Genomic DNA, 18,170 nt, shown 5'->3' on the forward strand with positions numbered 1-18,170 from the left:
TTTACAAAAAACACTTTTTTTTGTGAAAAACTAAAAAAAAATTGTAAAACCAAAAAAAATTATAATAAAAATAAAATAAAAAAAAAGTATGTTGCTCGTTGCAACACAAATGTTACATTGGAAATTTAGTTCATTCTATTATATATTTTAATATATTTTTTGGACGCTACAGTTGGTAGACACCTACATGTGTTATTAAAAAGAGTTTCTTTTATTACCAAAGTTTTCTTTTTTGTGTACACATCGAATGTCTTTTGTGTTGTATTTGTTTAGTCGAGTGGTGTCGTCTGTAATTGTTAGTATGTTGGCTTTGGTTTATGTTAGCCTTGAGACTTGTTTTGAAGCTACATTTGAAGGGAGACCTTTTCTTGGGTCATTATGTGAACATTGAGTTTTGCAAATGTACATGAAATCATATGTTTGGAGATAGAGAAGCACGTGTGTATAAATGCCTACATTAACCAGGGCCATTACTTGGCCACCAACACTCCTAAAAAAACAAAGATCAAACACAAACTAAGCATTCTGCATAAAATTTAATTTCATCACCAAAAAAAACGCTATAATAAATCATATTGTGCCACCCTCAAATTAAACAAAAAAATGGCCCCACAAATTGGCTAATGTAACAATCATTAACAAAACTAACACAAATTAATAAAAAAATATCAAATTAAGTTGGTGGTGGTGGTGGTGACTGAATCAGTGTGGTGAACACTGGAAAGGTTCCTGCCATCAAATGGTGGGCCAATAGTCCCATCTGCTCTGGGGTTAGCCTTAGAGTTCTGGTAAAGTGGCCCATTAGGATCAGATCTTGTGTATGAGGCTGCTGCTGATGCAGGGTGTTGAACCCTGGAAATGTCCCAGACTGAAGATGCCAATAGTCCCATCTGCTCTGTGCTCAGCCTAAGAATTTGGGAAACGTGTGCCATTACCATGAAATGTGATAGTTGCTGCCCCGAGGCTATTTGATGCTGCTGGTGGTGTAAGGGTTGTGAAGATGTGTGGGGAGTGGTGGTTGATTGGTTGTTGTGGTCCACGGTGCGGGGGGAAACGACATGTCGCATTGGTGACAAAAAAGAAGGATGGCCTGGGGAGGAGTGAAGTGATAAAGGTGTGGAGTGAATGTAGTCAGGTGGAAGGGGTATTGTGGAACCAGTGCGCATTAAGGTTGTGCAGGAGGATTGCTCATTGAGGGGTGTGGGAGTCCGAACGGAGAGTGAAGTGCTAGGAGTGGCTACAGGAGGAATTGTCCCATCCCCAGCTGCCTGACAAGTGGCCAACACTGGCATTACCCTCCCACTACCACAACCTGCAGTGGCAGGTGAGTGAGATGTTTGGGAGGGCTCTGCCAATGGGGCATCTTCAGATCCAAACAGGCATTGGCGTGTGGCCAGCACCTGAGTGTCAACACTTTGCCGATCCCGTTGATGCTGGTCTGCTAAACTTACCAAGCTGTTACGCATATCCTGTTGAACCTGTACCATTGTTGCTACAGATTCCTGTATGAGCCCGAGCAGACGTACTACCTCAGTAGATTGCTGAGTACGCCTCCTTAACTCATTTTGGATCCGATACTCATCAAGCAGCCTTTCGGCTACATCCAGCATAGATGGACGAGGTTGGGTAGGTGACAATCCCTCTGCATCTAAGGCTACCTGAAAGCAGAAGAAATAGACCAAATCATTATCAAACATCATGACTAAATATTTCAGATTAGTTTGACAACTTAACACCCCAAGCAGAACGTTGAAAAGTTTGATGTGCTTCTAATAAGTACTTGTTCATTGAAATATTATCCAAGCTAGCAACACTTCTGATAATGGGTACATATTATATTGGTAGGACTAATATGACAAAGGCAAAAAAGTTTCGACATGAAGGTGTTCCCAATTAACCCTGGTGTGGTAGGTTGTTTATGCTTTTGGTAAATCTGTTACTACACCAATGAGTTTCTACATCTACGTATGTTGTCTAAAATCTTGCCATTAATCGGCTACAGGACAACCCAACCAAACGATACACATGAATTTGGACCTGGAAAATCAAAGACTGGCCGGACTTTAAAGGTCCTGGATGTTTTTGGAACATTAGTGGCACACCAAATTATAACATAATTCCCTGATGTTCAAGATAGAACTCTTGTTGTGCTGGTGCATCGTCAGAATGTCATAGCACTAATTTAACACACACAATGTAAGCCACATCTAGCCCAAAATCATTACTACCATTGAAATGTTACATGTGCACCTTGTTCCCTTATATCACATACCACAGCACTGGATGCAGATTCGTCGCCAGCTCCTGATCCAACTCCAACTGCTACGTCAAGAGGGGCCTGATGTTCTTTGAAAAAAAAAAAAAATACATGTTTAGTACATAACCTTAGGCAGTAATGATTATGGCCAGATTGCCCTCCTAGCTTCAGGAATGAAGCATTGAGGCCAAACATTCAAAAGTGCTTTCCTGGGCTCATAGGACACTTGCTAAACCCTCCCAAAGGTTAAGAAAGCTTGGTCTGCCTACTAATGACGGCACCCATTAATGCTGTCAACTGTGTTTTGCAGGGTAAACATCTAAAAGGCAACACTCTTTCATAAGAAAAAACATGTGTGTTAATGGGGTTAATAAGATTCCAACAAACATTATTTGGCTAGACATACCAACACCTTCCTCCAGGCCTTGCTGCACTGGGTGTGTTCCCTGCTGCGGATCTTCTGTAAAGGACATAGCAATATGAGCTATCTTGGAAAAAAAAAAATACATCTACATTGTTTGGCACAGTATGATATGGGACCTACCAGGAGGAGGGTCAGCACTGATGTCAACACCTGTGAGTCCGTCTGGGTCGCCAAGCTGCATGGGCTGTGGAGGGGCTGAGATCCGTGCTACAGATGAACAAATTGCAGGTTGGGGAAAACAAAAAAAGGACAATTGGAAGGGCAAGTATCAAATTCTATTCATGTCACACATAGGATAGTAGTTAATCTTTTCAAAACAACTCACACAATTGACATCCAAGATAATATCCTACCTCGGTGCAAAGCATCCGAATCTAAGTCCTCTCTGGGAAAGATGGTATCGGGTCCTATGATCTGCAAGAAAGGTAATTGATAATCCCAGAGAGAACTTTGTGCACGTTCATCCAGCCAACCTTGTCGGTCATAAAGACCCTCCGCAGCCCATGCAATTAGCTTCTTCCGAACGGACGCACAGATGACGGTGACCTTCTTCCGCACACTGTCACGGTGGCGAGGTGTTTCACCCAGTGCATTTACAGCATCCCGGATTTCATCCCACAATCTGTTCTTCTCTGTTACTGAGTGAGCCGCGGCCCTGGTCCCATGTATCGCCTGATATCTGGCCATATAGGCGTGGACCAGGGCACAGCACTGATTGTGGGTGAAACGGGGAAGCCGGGATAATGTGGACAAGCTGACTCTGGTGGACGGACCCTCTCCAGGACTACTGTCAGAAGAGCCAGCTTGTCCACTTGGTGTGTTACCACCTCCCCGGCTTCCTCCTCCGGGATGGGGATGGTGGACTCCCTCATGGATACAGCTGGAGCCTCCCTCACACCAGAGCCAGACGATCTTCCCACCCTGCCCCCCCTGGCCACCCTGCCCCCCCTGGCCACCATGGCCACCCTGCCCCCCCTGGCCACCCTGCCCCTTCTCCTCAGCCTTCCAGTGGGTGGGGCCATGGGAGCACGAGGTGGGCAGAGAATCTGGCTGTCCAGCAGCAGCAAAGAGCCCCAAACTCCTAAATCTGAAATGACAAAAGATAAAACAGAAAAAAACATGATTTGCAGATTGCTCTTCATATACAGTATAATTAGTGAACAGTTACAGAACACACTTACCTAATGGCACAAACAGACTTGGTGGTGGTGGTGGTGGTGGTAGTGGGCAAAGAGCAGAAGAGGCTGCAAAGAAATGGAAAAAAACACATAAGAAAACGCATATGGTCAAACATCACACGAGGCCCTCGAAACACTTACCTAATGGCACAAACACGGCTGGTGCTGGTGGTCGTGGTGGTAGTGGGCAAAGAGCAGAAGAGGCTGCAAAGAAATGGAAAAAAACACATAAGAAAACGCATATGGTCAAACATCACACGAGGCCCTCGAAACACTTACCTAATGGCACAAACACGGCTGGTGCTGGTGGTGGTGGTGGTAGTGGGCAAAGAGCAGAAGAGGCTGCAAAGAAATGGAAAAAAACACATAAGAAAACGCATATGGTCAAACATCACACGAGGCCCTCGAAACACTTACCTAATGGCACAAACACGGCTGGTGCTGGTGCTGGTGGTGGTGGTGGTAGTGGGCAAAGAGCAGAAGAGGCTGCAAAGAAATGGAAAAAAACACATAAGAAAACGCATATGGTCAAACATCACACGAGGCCCTCGAAACACTTACCTAATGGCACAAACACACTTGGTGGGGGGGGGGGGGGGTGTAATCCTTTATAGGCAAAAGGAGGCTGCAAACATTAAACATACATGAGAAATCGCATGACCTACCGGTACATACGTGCACATAATAAATGACAGTTATCAGGAAAGCAAAAATGGTGTCTTTGGAAGCTGGGAAGGTAAGGGGGCAGGTTTAGATGCCAAATCTAGACTGCACACCTTTAACAAACATGAGAAAACACATGTCAAAAACACATGCACATGGGGCCAACTGCCAATGATTAAAAGACACTTGAGGGGTTCCCAAGCTATTGTGGGTTGGAGGGGATTCACCATAGACAACTTAAGCACACCCAAGATAAGTACAAATTCTCTCCTTCAGTAAACAATAACGGTGAGCAAGAACACACAAACAGACAGATCTAGATAGATATATATATATATATATATATATATATATATATATATATATATATATATATATATATATAGAAAGAGAGAGAGAGAGAGAGAGAGAGAATTGTTTTTTTTTTTTTTTTTTGGGAGAGAGAGATACAATTGTCTTACTTCCAGATAATGTAGGTTGTGGGTCACAGGGTCTTGCTAGCACATAAGAAACATCGATCTATAACATCCAGCAGCCATATTGGCCATGTGCTCCTTTTATAGCTGGCTCACAGGTGTGATAATTAGCGGCCGTTTCTATATATATCTGCGCATTCGCGAATTTGCGCGTTCAAAATGGAGGACGATATCCCAGACGCATTAGATGGTGCAATGTTGGCATTCATCGGTGCCTTGTTTGAGGAGGCCCTAGCACAGGAGGCAGCAGAAGGTGGGGAAGCAGCAACAGCAGCAGCAGCACCTCCAGCAGCACCACCTCCAGCAGCACCTCCAGTCCGTGTGCCCTTACCTCGCCAGCCACGCATTTTTGCTCCAAGGATCTATTTGGACAAGCTGCGGGATTCTGATGTCAGGAGGAAATTCCGGCTCGAGCGAGGAACTATTCTCCACCTCTACCAGCTCATAGCAGACAAAATTGACCCGGACACACAGCGCGGCCATGCGGTGCCCGGCATGGCCAGATTGCTGGCCACTTTGTATATTTTAGGGCATGGCAGCTTCCAAGCCACTTCGGGAAGTATCATGGGCATTAGCCAGCCCACAGTTTCAAGGGTGTTCATGTTGGTCATTAATGCCCTAGTCAATATAGTGCCCAATTTTATCCACTGGCCACAGAATGAAAATGAGTGGAATGAAGTCAAGTTGGGTTTCTACCTGCGGGCACACATGCCGCAAATACTAGGGGCAATCGATGGCACCCACATAGCCATTAGGCCACCAAGGAGCCACGAAGTGGAGTACCGCAACCGCAAGCAGTACCACTCCGTGAACGTCCAGTTAGTTTGTGACGCCAAACAGCGCATCATGAGTGTCAACACTGGTCACCCAGGGTCGTGCCATGATTCCAGTATGTTAAGAACCAGTACTCTGTACGAGGCGTTTGAAAGTGGCCAAATGCCCCAAGGGTGGCTTATTGGTAAAGTATTTTGTCTTAACAACATAAACTGTAAGATTACATAGACATAGGAATAAGCTACATCGGTGTACACCCTGATTTAAGCAAAGCCTACCTAAAATGGATGTGTTAGGAGTTGGCAGGCTGTTCACACACAACCAGATCAGCAGCTTAGCAGCTCACAAAAGAAAGATTTCCAAAGTTGTCTTTGAGTCCAATGAAGGTGGTTAACCAATGTGTAAATGGTGTCCTCTAGCCACCCAAACAAAACCTACAAATGATTCCAATGGTATTGCCATATCCCCAAAGTACTTTGCATAAGTGAATCAATATTGGTTTCCTCACTCTAGTTGCAGATATATTCCAGAAGTAATACCTAGGCTAATGTAATAGGAACAAAATAGGGGCCAAGTTGGAACTTGCAAGAGAAACACACCACTTTGTGTGTCCTTTTTCCCATTTGTATTAGTGATTTAGGCAGTTAGACAGAGTTGAGATGTTTCATATGAGTTTTTGCAAACAGACGAGCAGGTTGTTTAGTAAAATGCCTAATTGTCTCCCATTTTGAGGAGTCATCTAAAGTCACATGATATGAAGAACTAATGTATATTTTTCTTATTTTTCAGGGGATGCTGGTTACCCGCAGCTGACGTGGCTGATGGCTCCAATCAGGTACCCCCAGGGCCGAGCAGAAATGAATTACAACAGGGCCTTGCGGAGAAGCCGGAGTATCATCGAGTTGACCATAGGTCTTCTCAAATCCCGGTTTCTCTGCTTGGCCCGGCCTGGGGGTGAACTCCTGTACTCTCCTACAAAGGCTTCCAAGATCATCCTGGCGTGCTGCGTGTTGCACAACATGTGCGTTGCCCGGGATGAATCTTGGGAGCTGACGGAGGAGAGGGAGCCAGAGGTCCGTCAGCCGGCGGCCCCCAGGCGGCGGAGCACCGCTGCAGGTTTTGCCACCCGGAATACCCTGGTTGCTAGCCACTTTACATGTAAGTACTGTAACCGGTCAAGATAGGGCATGTGTATTAATTTGCTAGTTAGCAGAGGTGCCACTCACAGGGAGACAGAGGGTCATTATCATCTGCCAATGACACTTGCCATTGTAGATAAAGTGTAGTCAACATTGGTAAAATTTTGTTACTTGAGCAAAAACATGCACCTCTAACCATAAACATGTTGGTATTGTGAATAGTGGAAAGGGCTGAGAAGAGCTGGCAGGTGTTTATTTGTGTCTATGCCACCTGTGTATGAACAGCTGCTTGGTATCTTATGGTGTTGTAATTTTCCAGAACGTGAACATCTTGGAATCATGGCATGTACCATGAGAAGCCTGTGGTGATGGGCTGTCTGGCGTCACAGGTGTGTATTCAAATGTTTACATTAATGATTTCTGGTTTGTGTAAGTTGGCAGAAAATGTGTTATTTCACTCGTGATGTCGAAATTAAATGAAGTTCAGAATGAAGCAAACAGGCATTAAGATGTGATTTTCATAATGAAATGTCTTATCCTTTGTTTTATTTTTCCAGGAGTGGTACTGCTTGCGGTTGTAGGTGGTAGAAACCCACCTTGATGGACTCCACTCATCTTCTTTTGTGGTCAGTGGATATTTGGTAAGGCACATGGCCAAAAGCAGCATTGATGACCAACATGAACACCCTGGAACTTCCAAAGTGGCTTGGAAGCTGACCAGCAACCTTGCCATGCCTGTCCCCTATGAGCTGGTAGAGGTGCAGAATGGATTCTGAACTCTGCATGAAGTTGTGGAAGACATCAGAATCCCGTAGCCATGGAGCAAAGATCGTGGGCTGGCGCTGTAAAGGCACACGGACTGGAGAGTGACAATATTATCTTGCTGCATCCCTCCTTATGCTGTCATTCTAGAATAAATAAAGACTTTAGAATTGAACATGTGTTTTTTGTTTTGTGTGGGTGCCTAAAGACAAAAGGGCCATACACACTGTAAGATTTAGAGAAGACTTTATCCTTCAGATTGACATTTTCTATGTAGTGCAAGGGCCTGCCTGATTGCATCCAAATTGAAAGTGTTGAGGTTTGACCTTATATTATATGGTTTGGTTAAGTCTACAGGAAAAAGTCTTGAAAAATTCTTAGTGTATGGCCCATTAAGCTGCCAAGGCCGGAGCTTTGCACTTTGCATGCTGCTTGTACTGGTGATGTGAGGGGTTGTAATGTAGAGTAGGGATGTGACAGTGTTGTGTTGAGGTGTGAGGCAAATGTAGTGTTGGACTATGAGGGTCTGTGTTGTTGAAATATGGAGAGAGTCCAATATCAGACACCTATGTTTATTGGTCAAGAAATTGTAAGAACCATGGTAAATATGTAAAGAATTGCATCTCGAGAAAACTAGGACCACACTCATAAAATCAAAATTGTGTTGTTTCCATTAATGTGCTTGAAATTTGGGTAGGACACCCCCCCCCCCCCCCCCAAATTCAAGATAGTTTAAAAAAACTGTTAAAAAAATGAGAGTGAAAAGAGATCCCAAGTGTAGTGATTGTTGGGATTTGAACCCATGACGTTGTTAACTGCAGTGAAGTTGCAAAGCACTTAGCTATTGTGCAGAATAAAGCTGTATGGTGGAAAAAAAGGAGTGTGTTAAGGCTAAAAAGCACATATAGCTAAAGTACTAAACATTGTATGGAATCTGGGAAGAAGACCATGGTAAAATTGTGAGGTTTCATCTTGCCCTGAAGTAGTGTAGGGGTTTGGTCACTTGCCTTTGGTACTTCCAATCATAAGATCGATTCGACACACAGACAAGATCATAAAACCACTTAAAATACAGTAGGTTTGCAAGCGCTTCTCAGTGTAACATTATTTAGCAATATATATGATGTAATCCGTTACATTTTAGAAATATAAACAAAAAAAGAAAATAAAAAAGTTAGGTGGCGATGGTAAGCCTCAAACCTACAGCAGAGGGAGATGAATTACAGACGTGATGTGTGCACTAATCCACTAGCCCACATCGCTATGTGAAAACTGCTATAAGCACGAAGACATAAGTTTGCGAATTTGCAAAGCCGCGATCGTAAGTGAATACCGCTGACGGCGGAATTCATTATTGCTGTTTCACTAGCCAATTCGCCGCAGTGCCAGTTAATTGATTTGAAAGCGGCGAAACTGAAACACGTCATAGATGTTTGAAGCTGCAGTTTCTTTAAATCCGGCCCTCTGTGACTAAGAAATTGTATCTGCAATAAAGCCTGTAGTGCTATCTTCTCTAATGATCTAAAGATAAGTATTGTGTTGTCACCAGCCTCTTAGTGGATTTTTCATAGGAATATATGCAGAGTGCATTCTAGCCACTTAAGCCCCAGAAGATTTTACCCCCTTCCTGACCAGGCCCTATTTTGCGATTCGGCACGGCATGACTTTAGCGGACAATTGCGCGGTCGTGCGACGCTATACCTAAACAAAATTGACGTCCTTTTTTTCCCACAAACAGAGATTTCTTTTGGAAAAAATGAGATTGGGTGACTGACAAAAGTGCACCTATTGCCAACCGATACCACCACATCCCCAATATTGAAGTAAAACAGAGTACGGTGTTCAATGGACTGAAAAGACAGCCACGGAACCACCAAGGTAGAGGGACTTTAAAGGTGGATGGTTGTGGCACAGACAGAACAACAAGAGATTGAGTTTAAAAATATATTTTATTAGTTTCCATAATACATTAAAAAGATACGAGAGACGTATCCAGTAAATCGTAAACAAGAATTAATCCATGAGGAGAAAAATACAGTTGATACAGATACTGTGTGGTTGTGAACCGAGGAGATGTAGGGGGTCACCGGGGTCCTACATGTTTCGCCATTTCAATGGCTTCGTCAGGGACCAAGTGGCTTGTGACCTCTCACAATAGTTCAACACATAATTATCAAAGGCAACACAACTGTGAACTGCATTATTGGTCGTGCGTGCAAGGCGGTACCGGAACCTCCCCAGGTCCTGGGTGGACGCAGGGTAATGAGTGCCTTACTAGGCCAGGCTAATGCTGGACCGGGCCAGGACAGAACAGTCGGCTATTATGTCAGGTACAGCAAAGAGTGGTGGAAAGTCCCAGCCTCAAGAAGCCGGACCAGATTCACAAGCGTCCCGCGCACTGCAGCGTCAGGTAGTCGTGAGGGGAGGTTCCGGTACCGCCTTGCACGCATGACCAATAATGCAGTTCACAGTTGTGTTGCCTTTGATAATTATGTGTTGAACTATTGTGAGAGGTCACAAGCCACTTGGTCCCTGACGAAGCCATTGAAATGGCGAAACATGTAGGACCCCGGTGACCCACTACATCTCCTCGGTTCACAACCACACAGTATCTGTATCAACTGTATTTTTCTCCTCATGGATTAATTCTTGTTGACTATTTACTGGATACGTCTCTCGTATCTTTTTAATGTATTATGGAAACTAATAAAATGTATTTTTAAACTCAATCTCTTGTTGTTCTGTCTGTGCCACAACCATCCACCTTTAAAGTCCCACTACCTTGGTGGTTCCGTGGCTGTCTTTTCAGTCCATTGAACACCGTACTCTGTTTTACTTCGAGATTTCTTTTGGTGGTATTTGATCACCTGTGCGATTTTTTGATAATGCGCTATAAACAAAAAAAGAGCATAAATTTTGCAAAAAATAACAATATTTTTCACATTTTTTTATATGAAATTCCCCACCAAAAAAACAAGTAAACATCACAATTTTTTTTAACATATTAGGCCAATTTGTTTTCTGCTACATATGTTTGGTAAAAAAAAAATTGCCAAAAGCGTATTTTGATTGGCTTGCGCAAAAGTTATTGCATTTACTAACTATGGGAAAAATTTTTGTCATTTTTTTTTTTTTTAACATGTAATGGCAGCAATCTGCAATTTTTTTTTTTTTTTTTTTTTGCGGGACTGCGACATTGCGGCGGACAGATCGGACCCTTGACTGACATTTTTGATTTTGGGGTTACCAGTGACATTACTACAGTAATCAGTGCTATACATATGCACTGTTACTGTAAAAATGACACTGGCAGGGAAGGGGTTAACTTTATTGGAGAAGGAGGGGTTAACCCCCTTAGCGGTATCCCTGAGTGTGACTCGGGGTGGATTTTTCATGCTACTATCGGTATCCCCGAGTCACGCTCGGGGTAGATGTGCAGAGCCTGCAGCGGGGTTCCTTACCTTCTCCTGGCGATCCAGCAAAGATCTCCCATTGCTGTGATCACCGCTGAGATCCCCGCCACTCGTCCGTCGGTCTGATGACTTCCTGGTTCCGTTCCCTGCAGCAGCAATGCTGCATGGGAGCGGAACTGGGAGGGAAATTCAAAAGTTGCACCAACTCAAACACATAAAAAGGAGGTGATACAGTGTAATCTGAGAGGATTAAACTGTATCACCTTAGTATCAGACACAGTGCCCTTTAACTGCCCCTTGCCATTGTCATTTGGGACAAATAAAACCCTTTGAAAATGGCATCAAAAAAGCGCTGTCCGACAAATGCGCTTTTGGATCAGCTGAGCGACTGCGACAGCCACAGCGGCAGCGACACGGAGCTGCTCGCAGAACAGAGCGACATTGAGTCGTGGGGAGATTTGTCATCTGACACCGACACTGATCCAGAAAGTGACAACACCGATGATCCCGCACCTGACCTAAGCGATGTGCGCACTTGTTGCCCTCTAAACAGCGATGCGGACCAGGCATCGCCCCCGAGATTCCGATTCACTGGATCTCCTGGGATGAAGGTTGATGTGGAGAGTGACAACCCTCTGGCGCACCTGAAATTATTTCTAACTGAGGAGGTAATTCTAAAAATCGTCACAGAAACCAACCGCTACCATGAGCAGCAATCCGCTACGCTGCGTGCCAGATTTTCCAGATCCAGAAAATGGGAACCGGTCAGTAAAGAGGACATCTGGCAGTTTCTGGGACTCATCATCCTTCAGGGGGTGGTGGGGAAACCGCTCTAGAAATGGTATTGGACCACCAGTAAGATGCTGGCCACTCCATTTTTTGGCACAGTGATGTCCGAATATCGTTTTTCACTGATCATGAAGAATTTACACTCTTAACTAAGAGTTTGATGAGGCCACGCATCCTGCGCCCAAACTCAAAAAAATCTGGGAGGTGTGCCAAATGATTGTCACCAATTTCCAGCGGACCTATGTGCCAGAAAGGGATGTCAGTGTGGACGAAAGTCTGATGGCCTACAAGGGACGCCTGAGCTGGATACAATTTATTGCATCCAAAAGAGCGCGGTTTGGCATCAAATTTTATATGCTCTGTGAATCATCCACCGGATATATCTGGAATGCTATCATTTACACTGGGAAAGGTACCAAGTTTAATCCCAGGTACAGCGGCTATGGGATGGCCACATCCTCTGTCCTTTCACTGCTGGACCCATTGCTGAACCAGGGATATTGCGTGACAACGGACAATTTTTACACCTCTCTGGAACTTTATGAGGTTTTGCTCCTAAACAAAACTGATGGGTATGGTACTGTTAGGCCAAACCGGCGGGACATGCCATCAATGTTTAGCAGGAAAAAACTAAAAAAAGGAGAGATGGTTGCCTTTCAAAAGGGTAAAATGATGGCAATGCAATGGCGAGACAAAAAGGACGTGTGTCTCATGAGCACCGTGCACAGCACCTCCACTGCCATGGTCCGTACAAAACACGTAACAGATGTGCTGAAGCCGCAAGTCATGATCTACTATAATCACACAATGGGAGGTGTCGACCGAGCCGATCAGGCAATGATATTTTACCCGGCGATGCGGAAGCAACAGAAAAAGTATTACAAAAAGTTTTTCAGGCATCTCCTTTTGGAACGCCTATATCCTTTATAAAGCAAACACTGACATACCTCTTGTTCATTCTGACTTTATCTGGAAGGTGGCTGAGCAGATTTTTGTCAACCACCCGACGCCATCAGTATCTGCTAACAGAACCAGACAACGCGCTGTTGACGTTGGCAATCCAGAACGCCTGACAAGCCATCATTTTGTAGACTTTGTACTGCCAACCGCAAGAAAGTTAGCGCCTACCAGGATGTGCGTCGTTTGCTGTTCCAAGAAGGATGGCAATGGAAAAAAAAGTCCGAAAGGAAACAAGGTACTATTGTCCTGATTGCAACGTCGGACTTTGTCTAGTTCCATGCTTCAAACTGTTTCACACTCAGGATGTGTATTGAAATTCTTTGTTTGACAAATTTCATTATTTTTCATTGCATTATTGAAAAAAATTATATTATTGATTAGATTATAATTTATGTGTTTGTGTTTCAAATTTATCACATCTGGGATGTCTACTAGAGTCTTGTTTTGGTCAGGTTTAAGTAGATATTTACTAAGAATTGTAGGCCTACAATACATAACGCCAAATTTCCATGCAAAAAATTGTACCGCTTTTGGTACATAATTCCTGACATAATCATACCGCCAGGGAGGTTAAGTGTGTCCCTAGGGGAGTGCTTTTAACTGTACAGGGATGTGGCTGTTTGTGTAACTACAAAGATATACGATCCTACATAGCAGGACCGTATGATCTCTGCAGTTACACAGGGGAGAATGACAGGCGGCTTTGTTTACATTAGCCGCCTGCCTTTCTCCCTCTGCAGCGGACGATCGCGAGTGGCCGGCGGACATTGGGTTCGCCGGTCACACGCGCGGGGGAGTCCGTGAACGAGTGGGGGCGGGAGCGTGCCTCCGGCGGCGCACGCTCGCCCCCTAGAGCCTCACAGGCTAGCGACGTACCCCTACGTTGCTTTGCCTGTGAGGGGCTGACTGCCGAAGTTAATATACTGACAGCAGTTGGGAAGCGGCTAGAAAGGGGAATCATGAATTTAGCCTACTGCCAATCCTTACTTATCACATCAGGACAGGAATTATGGAAAGTGCATTATGGCTATAAAGTTCAGAAGAGATCTGATGGAGATATCTTCATCTCTATCTTTGTATCTAAAAAAATAGAAGTTTTTGGGAAGGAGTACTGCTTTAATAATGCATTTACAAAATGATGATGCTTAAAAGTGATAATAACAATATCTCCATATGCATGGCCTCTTCATAATTTAGATTTCAGTACTGGAAAATGAAAGTGGTATGACCCTTACCGTCAGTGTTCCTTGTCCTTTGCCTTTTGCGGTCACTTCAAACTTTTTGTTCAGTCGGGTCTGCAATCAAATTTACTTTGTGTGAAAATTAAACAGAATCAGTCAAATGGGAAGTATTTCTTCTTTGAAATACTTGAAAAAAAGATTATTGTACCTTCAACTTAACTTAAATTCATGTTGCCATTGTCAGTAATCTACTGCCTGACCCTAGACACTGTCTCCCAGCTCCAGAAAGTGCATAATAGTGTCAAATACACCTTAGTAAAAGTGACACTTAACAGCATTCTTATTCTGCAAAGATAATCCATACACATCCCCTATTTAAAGTATAACTAAAGGCAAACCGTTTATTTAGTTTTGGATAGAGAGGATAAGTATTAGAATGCTTGTCAGTTTTTCTTGCTGGCTGTGCCCCCGTTAAGGAGATTCACCCTCTCTATTTGTCCTGTTTACTATTATCATTCAAAGTGAAAGTAAAAGAAAATCCCAAAATTTTAGGTTGTCCCCAGAAAAGTAATAGAAGGGAAATCTTCCAATGGGGAAATTAGCTCTAATGACCTGGGTTTCCCCACGGAATTCCCTTAATTTGCAGGGATTTCCACTCACTTCCTGTTTGGCTATGGGAAAGGAAGTGAAGGGAAATCTCCGCAATGGGACACAGATGGCGAAAAAAAAAAAAATGACAGGAGTTACTCCTTGCTCTAACCAAAATAAAAAAAAGTTTTGCCTATGGTTCTACTTTATTGGCCTCGTAATTAGAGATGACCTTGTGGTTTGCCCAGCGGTCGGTTTGCAGCGAACTTTGCTTGTTCGCTGTTCGCCGAACATGCGAACATGCAAACATATGGCGATATTGGCGACTGCCATATTCTTTTAAATTGTGAAGAACTTTGACCCATGACACATCCATCAGGTGGTACAGGACAGCCAACTGAGACATTTCAGCACATGGACATATCCCCTACCTTATAAATAGACATGAGCTGGCTGCCATTTTACATTTTGTCTTTTTTCAGTGTAGGGAGAAGTTGCTGTGTGGAGCAGGGACAGACTTTAGTGACAAAATCGCTAACTAATAGGTCCACAAAAGTCCTTTTAAAGACTGGTATAGGTGTACTATTGTTTGGTGTGCAGTATATAGGGGTGTAATACACTTATAATATACTTTCTAATATAGAAAGCATATTATAGTGGATTTGTATTGTGCAACATTGTGACTGGTGTGGTGAGCAGTTCTGCAGCGATACTACAACTACAAAGAGTGACAAACACAATTAGAAAAAAGTATTATAACTGGTATGATATACCAGTTGCCCCCTAAAAATGACAGATTGAAGTGGGGTGTTATATAACAATATACTTTCATAATAGTGTATTTGGGTACTGCAGAAATGTTGCCTCTTTCGCTGCGTTAACTCTGCTACACACAGTGACAAAAGTTACTGGAAAAACTTTTAACTGGTGTGATAGACCAGTGGCCCCCCAGATTAAAGCGGGGTGTTATACCTTCTTCCACATATACTGCGCTTCTCTAGAGACTTTTGTCACAGGGTCATTTAGCAATTGACTGGCAGAGGAAGAGGCAGGTCCTTCCACAGGGGTGGTAGGGGTAGGGCAGGAGCTACAGGCTGGAGCCAAAGTGGAAAGTTGCAGAAGGTGCGTTTGATTACGTCAAAGGACTCAGCAGACTTGGTTGAGTGGCTCACTCAGCCTTCCTCTTCTGCACCCTCCTCATCCACTCAATCTGCACCCTCTTCACTCTCTGCTGTGTGCACCTGCAAAGACACCACCACCAACACCACCACCATATACCCTCCGCTTAAGTCACTGGAATTATTATCCAATCCATCACAAGACATTTCCGATGGGCAGCCATTCTTGGCATCGGATCAGGAAGAGGAGGTAGCAACAGCCCCCACTCAGCAGTCTGACGACAGTACCCAGATCAGCCCAAGGAGGTTGGTCCCCGCTGTTGCTGCCTACTCCTAGATCTCAAATGCTAGTGGTGGGGAAGGTGACGTCGATGATCACGTGTCTATGGATGTCACTTGGGTGCCAACAAGAGAGGAAGAGGAGGGGAGTTCAGAGGGAGAAATGGACCAGCAGATAGGGAGGAGAAGCAGGCAGAACTTACATTGCACAGGAGGGACAAAGCAGAATGCTAATGTATCAGGAGCGAGCCATCAACCATGTACGGTCACAGCTCTCCTTGGACGCCGACACATGGCTCCACATTGTGGGATTTTTTTAACGTGTCCGCTGCTGACAATAGGGTTGCCATCTGCAGCCTTTGCAGTCAATGCATAAGTCCCGGTAAGCCCAACACTCGACCTAGGGACGACTGCCTTAAGAAGGCACCTGGACTCCCATTACCGAGCCCAGTGTGAGAAACACCATCAGAACCCACAAAGCCACACTTCAGGCTCTCACCGTCCAGTTTCTTCTCCTTCTCCTCTCTCCTCACAATTGTCCTTCACTCCACCATCCATTATTCCATCCTCACGTTTTTCTGGAAAAATGCAGGCTTCCATGGCCAAAATGTTGGAGCGTAAAAAAATGATGACGCCCGATAACCCTCTTGCCCAACGGTTGACCGCTGGCTTGTCGGAACTGATAGCCCACCAACTACTGGCATTTAAACTGATTCACTCGGAGGCTTTTTGAAAATTTGTGGCCATTGGAACACCACAATGAAAGGTCCCAGGAAGGAAATATTTCTTGCAGAAGGGCAACCCAGAGCTATAAGGCCATGTTCAACGGCAAGTGAATGTATCGGTGCCAAGATACATCTGACCACAGACACCTGGTCTAGCAAACAGGGGCAGGGAAGGTATATAACTTTTACTGCCCACTGGGTGAACCTCCTGACAGCCATCAACCATGTAACCCATGGCACCCGTGTAGATTTGGTTTTACCACCACGGATTGCATGCAGGCCTGCCTCTTCTTCTCCTCCTCCTACTCCATCCTCCCTCTCCTCCTTGGCTGACTCCTCCTTTTCCGCTGCTACTGTCTCTTCCGTTGCACCACCCAAGATCCCCAGAACCTATTCGACATGCCAGGTGAGACATTGCCATGCTGTATTGCGTCTGTTGTGCCTGGAAGCCAAGAGCCACACTGGTCCTGCACTCCTTTAAGCTTTGTGTTCACAGGCAGATCAGTGGCTCTGAAGACGTCTAGCCAATGACAAAACGCGTTAGTTAAAACGCACATCGTGACGTCACACGAGCTTAGTGGAACGCAAGCCGGAATTACCGCTCTCCACTCGCAGCTCACATGTGTGACTGCGTTCTCTCTGTTTTACATTGTTTCTCACTGACTTTTCACCGTTTTTATTGGATTTTTATTGGATTTTATTGGATTTTCCCTGTTTTCACCTGTTTTATCACTTCATTGGGATTGTATTTTTTGGATTGACCAGGGTTGTGTGAAATAAAAAACCACTTAAAACGTTACTGCACTATCTGGTTTTTTTCTTCTTTACGTCCCCTCTGTTTGGAGGGGATCAGCAGGAGGATTGTCACTAAAGAGGAACAGGTCTGCTTAGAGGGAACGCACCCGTTTGGAGGCTATCAGCAGTAGGAGTGGTACTGCAGAGGAATAGTTTTGCCTGGAGGGAACGCACCCCGACCTGGAGAGGGTCATTTAAGCACGATTGGTCCTAGTGTCTTAAGGCATATAGGACCCACGAGTTCTGGTGAGTGTGAAATTTATCTACCTTTCACGGTGAAACACTAGAAGGGATACCAGGGCAAGAGTAAAAGCACCAGCACTGATCACTTTATTTTTTTGGACATTTTCATCAAGAAGTCACTACTGTGTTTTTTGCACCTTTATTTAATGGATTGTTTGTCTACAATTTTTTGTGCACATGAACTTTAAGGATTTTTTTCTGAGAGTGATTTATATACAATTTTATACATTTTCTATATATTTTGTATGTCCTATTTATCACGGAATTTGATTTATATATATTTTTTACTGTCACAACATATATATTTATTACTTTTACTTTCCAGTTTCACTTAAGTGATATATTTCATGAAATTTTATATGTAATTTATTAGATGCTTTATTAATTTGAAGCAAGCGCTATAGGT

The 18,170-nt window shown here is 44.1% G+C and overlaps 1 protein-coding gene across 1 annotated transcript in view; it reads right to left on the reverse strand.

The window, feature by feature from the left end:
- Window positions 1–18,170, reverse strand: part of LOC309552830 (A.superbus venom factor 1-like) — a 360,768-nt gene that overhangs the window by 84,424 nt on the left and 258,174 nt on the right. Inside the window, exon 23 of the mRNA XM_082253740.1 lies at window positions 14,071–14,130. Within this exon, the coding sequence (XP_082109866.1) occupies window positions 14,071–14,130 (60 nt within the window). The remainder of the gene's footprint in view (window positions 1–14,070; window positions 14,131–18,170) is intronic.

This window comes from Pelophylax lessonae (genome assembly GCF_965119305.1).
Source record: "Pelophylax lessonae genome assembly, chromosome: 4".
Classification (NCBI taxonomy): domain Eukaryota; kingdom Metazoa; phylum Chordata; class Amphibia; order Anura; family Ranidae; genus Pelophylax; species Pelophylax lessonae.